Below are 9,045 nucleotides of genomic sequence, written 5' to 3' on the forward strand. Positions count from 1 at the left end.
CCCTCCTTCCTTCCAGGCTGCTTTGTTGGCTTTTTTGGTTTCAGATTGAATAAGCAAAATAGACAAAAAACTTGGTGAATGGCGAGAAAAGAAACACGCTGAAGCACTGAGAAGCGGCGACCGAGTGATGACTTTGTAAACAGGATGTGACGTAGGAGGCTCCGCCTCTCCAAAAGTGTACAGGAAGTGATGTCATCAAAATGGCAGTGCAGGCTTCCAATAGCACACAAGATGAATGAGTAAAACATACAAACCCCGTTTCCATATGAGTTGGGAAATTGTCTTAGATGTAAATATCAACGGAATACAATGACTTGCAAAGTCCATAGTGGATCTAACATAATATTGTGAGAGTCCAGTCCATAGTGGATCTAACATAATAGTGAGAGTCCAGTCCATAGTGGATCTAACATAATAGTGAGAGTCCAGTCCATAGTGGATCTAACATAATAGTGTGAGAGTCCAGTCCATAGTGGATCTAACATAATAGTGAGAGTCCAGTCCATAGTGGCTCTAACATAATAGTGAGAGTCCAGTCCATAGTGGATCTAACATAATAGTGAGAGTCCAGTCCATAGCAGATCTAACATAATAGTGTGAGAGTCCAGTCCATAGTGGATCTAACATAATAGTGAGAGTCCAGTCCATAGTGGATCTAACATAATAGTGAGAGTCCAGTCCATAGTGGATCTAACATAATAGTGAGAGTCCAGTCCATAGCAGATCTAACATAATAGTGTGAGAGTCCAGTCCATAGTGGATCTAACATTATACCAACTAAGATATTGTGGTATACATCATTGTCGCATGAAGCTGCAATATATATTGTCATTTAGATTTTAGGCCCCATCGCCCATCCCTAATTCCCATGAGCAGTTATTTTTTAATTTATACATTTTTCAATATCATATTTAACGGGATTGGAGCATTTATGTCTAAATGATCTGAACTTCTTCTCCAGACCAGTGTTGTATTAAGCAGTATATTCTTTATACTGTTAACTAGTTGGGACCTACAGAGGGACAAGCGGTAGGTAGAAAATGGTTGGATGGATAGTTGGGAATAGACCAACAGGGTATTGCATTCCATTTCCAATCTCTGTGAACCTTTTCAATCCGGTTTCAGGGCAAATCACTCTACGGAGACAGCCCTCGCAAAAATGACTAATGATCTACCGCTAACGATGGATTCTGATGCGTCATCTATGTTGCTGCTTCTTGATCTTAGCGCTGCTTTCGATACCGTCCATCATAATATTTTATTAGAGCGTATCAAAACACGTATTGGTATGTCAGACTTAGCCTTGTCGTGGTTTAACTCTTATCTTACTGACAGGATGCAATGCGTCTCCCATAACAATGTGACCTCGGACTATGTTAAGGTAACGTGCGGAGTCCCCCAGGGTTCGGTTCTTGGCCCTGCACTCTTTAGTATTTACATGCTGCCGCTAGGCGACATCATACGCAAATACGGTGTTAGCTTTCATTGTTATGCTGATGACAGCCAACTCTTCATGCCCCTAAAGCTGACCAACACGCCGGATTGTAGTCAGCTGGAGGCGTGTCTTAATGAAATTAAACAATGGATGTCCGCTAACTTCTTGCAACTCAACGCCAAGAAAACGGAAATGCTGATTATCGGTCCTGCTAAACACCGACATTTATTTAATAATACCACCTTAACATTTGACAACCAAACAATTACACAAGGCGAATCAGTAAAGAATCTGGCTATTATCTTCCACCCAACTCTCTCCTTTGAGTCACACATTAAGAGTGTTACTAAAACAACTCTCTCCTTTGAGTCACACATTAAGAGTGTTACTAAAACAACTCTCTCCTTTGAGTCACACATTAAGAGTGTTACTAAAACAACTCTCTCCTTTGAGTCACACATTAAGAGTGTTACTAAAACAACTCTCTCCTTTGAGTCACACATTAAGAGTGTTACTAAAACAACTCTCTCCTTTGAGTCACACATTAAGAGTGTTACTAAAACGGCCTTCTTTCATCTCCGTAATATCGCTAAAATTCGTTCCATTTTGTCCACTAGCGACGCTGAGATCATTATTCATGCGTTCGTTACGTCTCGTCTCGACTACTGTAACGTATTATTTTGGGGTCTCCCTATGTCTAGCATTAAAAGATTACAGTTGGTACAAAATGCGGCTGCTAGACTTTTGACAAGAACCAGAAAGTTTGATCATATTACGCCCATACTGTATATACCTTTATATACATATATACATATATATATATACCTATACTGGCTCACCTGCACTGGCTTCCTGTGCACTTAAGATGTGACTTTAAGGTTTTACTACTTACGTATAAAATACTACACGGTCTAGCTCCGTCCTATCTTGTCGATTGCATTGTACCATATGTCCCGGCAAGAAATCTGCCTTCAAAGAACTCCGGCTTATTAGTGATTCCCAGAGCCCAAAAAAAGTCTGCGGGCTATAGAGCGTTTTCTATTGGGGCTCCAGTACTATGGAATGCCCTCCCGGTAACAATTAGAGATGCTACCTCAGTAGAAGCATTTAAGTCCCACCTTAAAACTCATTTGTATACTCTAGCCTTTAAATAGCCCCCCTGTTAGACCAGTTGATCTGCCGTTTCTTTTCTTTTCTCCTCTGCTCCCCTATTCCTTGTGGAGGGGGGGGGGGGGGGGCACAGGTCCGGTGGCCATGGATGAAGTGCTGGCTGTCCAGAGTTGGGACCCGGGGTGGACCGCTCGCCTGTGCATCGGCTGGGAACATCTCTGCGCTGCTGACCCGTCTCCGCTCGGGATGGTGTCCTGCTGGCCCCACTATGGACTGGACTCTATTATGTTGGATCCACTATGGACTGGACTCTCACAATATTATGTCATACCCACTCGACATCCATTGCTTTTGGTCTCCCCTAGAGGGGGGGGGGGGGTTACCCACATATGCGGTCCTCTCCAAGGTTTCTCATAGTCATTCACATCGACGTCCCACTGGGGTGAGTTTTTCCTTGCCCTTATGTGGGCTTTGTACCGAGGATGTGGTTGTGGCTTGTGCAGCCCTTTGAGACACTTGTGATTTAGGGCTATATAAATAAAGATTGATTGATTGATTTTGCCTTATGAGGGCACACTAGTGTTTCTTATTCCCATCCTTGGTATGGAAGTTATTTTGGTGTCTTTAGACAATAGAGATGCTCAACCAAGTGAACTGTGGGGCTTGAAAGGAAATGGAGTGAACATCCTGTGCTGCTTTAACTCCTTGGCTTTAACCCCTTGTAGTCGTCTTGGTCAGCCAGCGGTTGCCACACAAACACAACAGCCCAGCAGCTGCTCTTCAAGTCATGTGTTTGTGCATAAACACACTTGTAGTGTGTGTGTGTGTGTGTGTATGTGTGTTTACCTTGGCCTGCTGTCATGAGGGTGGTCTCAACATGACATATTGGAGAGCAAACATTTGCTCAGTAACTGAACTCTGCTTTCACTTCACCCAGCTCTGCATGTGTTCCTGCTGCAGGAATCCACTGATGCCATCATGCAAATATGCAACACACACTCACTTAAAAACTATTTGTACTCTTCTTCACCTTCTCAAACTATTCGGGCTTTTCAAAGGAGAGAAATGAAAGAACTTACAGTTTGTCATTTTTGACGTCGGGAGGAGCTTTGCCGTCCGCTTTGGTCTCCGTGGGGTAACTATGGCAACCCCCCATGGCGCAAAAGCTAAGAGCGGAGCTGTTGGTGGAGCCAGCCCCACTTTGCCATCCCAAACATGCTAACACACACACACTTTTCCACACGGTTAAGGCAGCATATGTCAGCAAGCCTATGGATTCACACCAACTCCCACTTTTTTTGACAAGTTTGTCAGTGAGGGGGGGCAAAAGTAGTCCGAGGAGTTGAAGATTGATTCCAGCTGTCCGTTTTTGCTCCAGTCGTATGTGCTGTTAGTGTGCATTTGTCTTCTTTGTCTGTAACCCCACGCCCCACAAGCTCCTCCTCTCGGCTCTGAGCGGACAGGCAGGTTTCTCAAACACTGAAGTTAAAATACTCCGCCTCTTCCCCTTTCTGCAGTGTGTGTGTGAGGAGACGAGCAGCAGATGCAGCAGACAGAGTAAAGGTGATTGTCGGTGAAGGGATTAGAAGTGTGTTGAGGATCATTTGTCAAATGTGATATGACTGAATGGCATGTAGTACAGTACATGTAGTACAGTATTTGTGTCCCACAGATTGTGTGACAGTGCAGTCAGTGTATGTTTGATCATGGAGGTGTCCTTGGGGGATGTAAAGTGCAACAAGGAGCTCCATAATCCATTAGTTCACCAGCCCTGAAAGTAAACATAGGAGTTGTTGCTGTGGGCACATTTTGGCAGGTCCATTAAAGCAAAAAGTCTAGGATGATGCTATTAGGAGTGTAAAAATGTGTGTTTTGGCAAATCCACATAAGAAAAATACTAGTATGAGCTCAGTTTACTCAATTAGATTGTATGTGAGTGTACAGCAGGGGTCCCCAAACTACGGCCCGCGGGAAGTCCCAAGTTAAAAAAATACAATAAAAGTTTTCAAATCATATTGTTTAAAAATGCATTTTCCCATCGATAACATGACATCGGCAAAGTGCACGCTCTTACAGTCAATTAGTACAGTCAATATATATATATATGCATGTATATATATATATATATATATATATATATATATATATATATATACACATATATATATATATATATATATATATATATATATATATATATATATATATATATATATACACATATATATATATATGTATGTATATATATGTATGTATATATATATATATGTGTATGTATGTATGTATATATGTAATAGAGATGCGCGGTTTGCGGACACAACCGCGGAGTCCGCGGATCGGGCGGAAAAAAAAATTAGATTTTATCCGCGGGTCGGGTCGGGCGGTTGAAATAAAAAAAAATTAGATTTTATCCGCGGGTCGGGTCGGGCGGTTGAAATTAAAAAAAATTAGATTTTAAATAGATTCAGGCAGGTGGCAGTTAAACCAATTGGTAAATATATATACATAGTTAAATGTTGTTACCCACATACGAAAAACGAGCAGGCACCTGCAGCATATGCCACAACAGAAGAAGTGCCTCGGTCCCGGGGTCCGGGACCGAGGCCCCTTCCCCCGAGAGGGCCCCACCGGGAGCCGTAGCTGAGGTGATCCGCGAGAAGGGCCCGACGCACGTCCAGGGTCACCACCGCGCCCATCGCACGACACCCCGCCTCGTCCGCCTTCGCCGCGGCCGGCGTCACGCGCAGCAGGTAAGCAGCTTACCTGCCCGCCACCCCCGTGGCCGGGGGCGCGTAACAGGGGTCACTCCGCGCGCAGTGCGCTCACAAAAGGGGTGGGGCAAGCAGAACTGGCGCTGCGGGATGAACCGAACGCCGGGTTAAGGCGCCCGATGCCGACGCTCATCAGACCCCAGAAAAGGTGTTGGTTGATATAGACAGCAGGACGGTGACCATGGAAGTCGGAACCCGCTAAGGAGTGTGTAACAACCCACCTGCCCAATCAACTAGCCCTGAAAATGGATGGCGCTGGAGCGTCGGGCCCATACCCGGCCGTCGCCGGCAGCGAGAGCCGCTAGGGCAAGGCCGCGACGAGTAGGATGGGCGCCGCGGTGCGCGCTGAAGCCTCGGGCGCGAGCCCGGGTGCGAGGGACCTCGCACCTCCACGCGCTTGGAGGTGCGCTCAGCGCGGCTCCCAGATGATTGCTGCATTGGATCAGTCTCCTTTCTTTAACAGGCAAAAGCTTTATAACCTCACTAATGCCTTGCATCGTCTATATTAGATATATAACAACGGGCGGGTGCGGTGTTGGTTAAATGTTAATTCGGGTGGATGCGGATGGTTGACGACTTTTGTCATGCGGTTGCGGATGAAATAATTGCCTATCCGCGCATCTCTAATGTGTATATATATATATATATTATATATATAATTAAATCACCAAAATGATTCCTGGGCGCGGCCACCGCTGCTGCTCACTGCTCCCCTCACTTCCCAGGGGGTGATCAAGGGTGATGGGTCAAATGCAGAGAATAATTTCACCACACCTAGTGTGTGTGTGTGTGTGTGTGACAATCTTTGGCACCTTAACCCTAAACCTAAATATATATAGCTAGCCCGGGCCAAATTGTTTTAACCCAATACGGCCCCCTGAGTCAAAAAGTTTGGGGCCCCCTGCTGTACAGGGTTCTTGTCTTTCTGTGGCACTACTTTTAACATCTCAACTTTATTGAGGGGAGACCTTTTCATTGTTGTATGTCTACTAAGCAAAATGATAGGAAAAGCTCATTTTATACTCTTGGTTTGTAGGTGTGTATATGTTCTTGTCCTCCTATCTTTGTGTAGACACTTGTGTTTGTCATTGGACATGTTTGCATAAGACAAATGCTGGGAATACTTACGCTGTGTGTGCTGGTGTCTTCTTGTGTGTGGCAACAGGAAACACTGTTGGAATCCCACCAGGTCCACTATGAAACATGCTGGCTCAAACTTGGTTTGAGAATAAGTGTGACTTGAAAAGAAGACATTTGTGTTGGTTTGCATCTGCAAAAAAAAAAAAAAATAGCTTGAAGGAACTAATTTTACACTTCTGTTGTCGATCTATCTTTGTGTGGTTCACCTTTATTGGTGTGTATGTGTGTGTGTGCATGTTGCGGTAGGCCACACACACTTCTGTTTTTTTCCTCGGTTTGACATTTATTAGGTTCATATATGAATTTACAAGCTAAGGTGACAACAATTACCATACAGATTATTCTTATAAATGAAGAAACACTCAAAAAATAATTACCAGCATCAGTTTGCGTTACAAAAAAGGCATTTTACAACAAAGCTTTTATTTTCTAGCATACGCTCACAGTGTTACACAGAACCTTTGGAATGAGCGACAGGCAGCATAATGCACACAAAGGCATATGTATCATACCTCATGCCGTAACACATTCGTGTCGCCCCAGCTACACTGATCATCTTCACCAAGCCCTCACACTAAACGTCAAAGGATGAGCATGACATACAGTACAGGACAAAAGTTTGGACACACTTTCTCCTCATTCAATGCCTTTTCTTTATTTTCATGACTATTTACATTTTAGGTTGTCACTGAAGGCATCAAAACTATGATGAACACACGTGGAGTTATGTACTGAAATAACTGAAACCATGTTTTGTATTGTAGTTTCTTCAAAATAGCCACCGTTTGCTCTGATTACTGCTTTGCACACTCTTGGCATTCTCTCCATGAGCTTCAAGAGGTGTAGTCACCTGAAATGGTTTTCACTTCACAGGTGTTCCTGAAGCTCATGGAGAGAATGCCAAGAGTGTGCAAAGCGGTAATCAGAGCGAAGGGTGGCTATTTTGAAGAACCTATAATACATAACTCCACATAACACATGTGGAGTTATGTACTTAACAAAAAAAGGCGAAATAACTGAAAACATGTTTTATATTAAAAAAATACATGTTTTCAGTTATTTCACCTTTTTTTGTTTTTTTATGTACTTAACAAAAAAAGGTGAAATAACTGAAAACATGTTTTTTTTAATATAAAACATGTTTTCAGTTATTTCACCTTTTTTTGTTAAGTACATAAAAAAAAAGGTGAAATAACTGAAAACATGTTTTATATTAAAAAAAACATGTTTTCAGTTATTTCACCTTTTTTTGTTTTTTTATGTACTTAACAAAAAAGGTGAAATAACTGAAAACATGTTTTTTTAATATAAAACATGTTTTCAGTTATTTCACCTTTTTTTATGTACTTAACAAAAAAAGGTGAAATAACTGAAAACATGTTTTTTTTAAATATAAAACATGTTTTCAGTTATTTCACCTTTTTTTGTATTTTTTTATGTACGTAACAAAAAAAGGTGAAATAACTGAAAACATGTTTTATATTAAAAAAAAAACATGTTTTCAGTTATTTCACCTTTTTTTTTTATGTACTTAACAAAAAAAGGTGAAATAACTGAAAACATGTTTTATATTTTAAAAAAAAACATGTTTTCAGTTATGTCACCTTTTTTTGTATTTTTTTATGTACGTAACAAAAAAGGTGAAATAACTGAAAACATGTTTTATATTAAAAAAACATGTTTTCAGTTATTTCACCTTTTTTTTTATGTACTTAACAAAAAAAGGTGAAATAACTGAAAACATGTTTTATATTAAAAAAAATACATGTTTTCAGTTATTTCACCTTTTTTTTTTATGTACTTAACAAAAAAGGTGAAATAACTGAAAACATGTTTTTTTTAATATAAAACATGTTTTCAGTTATTTCACCTTTTTTTTTTTTTTATGTACTTAACAAAAAAAGGTGAAATAACTGAAAACATGTTTTTTTTAAATACAAAACATGTTTTCAGTTATTTCGCCTTTTTTTGTTAAGTACATAACTCCACGTGTTCATTCATAGTTATGATGTGACAATCTACAATGTAAATAGTCATGAAAATAAAGAAAAGTCATTGAATGAGGAGAAGGTGTGTCCACACTTTTGGCCTGTACTGTATTCACTCATGAAACAGCCCTGTTTTCCGCCTCATACCCTGATTACTTTGTGAAACAACAAAGCCAATACAACATGAACCGCTGTCACGTGTATTGAAAAAACTATGGAAGCCTTAAACAAAATGGGAAGACTTGCAAAAAGGGAACATGGGTGAGACAAGTACATGAGATTCTAATCAAGCCAGGAAGTGCTTATTTCTTCAAAAAGTGCCTGTGAAATTCTCTAAATCTATGAAAATAGTTCCAGATAGGCAAATATTTAACTAAAGTCACCGCTTCTCCTCTGAAACATGATGAGAGGCAAGTGGAAGGATAAATAAACTTGCCACTTGCACAGGTTAGGTTTAACCCAAATATATAATCATTTTCCTGATCTTTAGTCATGTATTATCCCTCATTTTTCTCTTTCACAAAGTGTAAATACTACAATAACATCTTAAGAAAACGCCAATTAATAGTAAACTTTGCAAGAGATGACAAGTCGCTAACAA

General features: G+C 40.8%; 1 protein-coding gene across 1 annotated transcript in view; it reads right to left on the reverse strand.

The window, feature by feature from the left end:
- LOC133612771 (MOB kinase activator 2) overlaps positions 1–6,598 on the reverse strand; it is a 33,131-nt gene extending 26,533 nt beyond the window's left edge. Inside the window, exons 1-2 of the mRNA XM_061970463.2 lie at positions 6,445–6,598; positions 3,625–4,316 (exon numbers count right to left, since the gene is read on the reverse strand). Of these exons, the coding sequence (XP_061826447.1) occupies positions 3,625–3,701 (77 nt within the window). The 5' untranslated portion in view covers positions 3,702–4,316; positions 6,445–6,598. The remainder of the gene's footprint in view (positions 1–3,624; positions 4,317–6,444) is intronic.
- Between the last annotated feature and the right edge of the window lie 2,447 nt (positions 6,599–9,045).

The sequence above is a fragment of the Nerophis lumbriciformis genome, linkage group LG10 (assembly GCF_033978685.3).
Source record: "Nerophis lumbriciformis linkage group LG10, RoL_Nlum_v2.1, whole genome shotgun sequence".
In the NCBI taxonomy this organism is placed as follows: Eukaryota; Metazoa; Chordata; class Actinopteri; order Syngnathiformes; family Syngnathidae; genus Nerophis; species Nerophis lumbriciformis.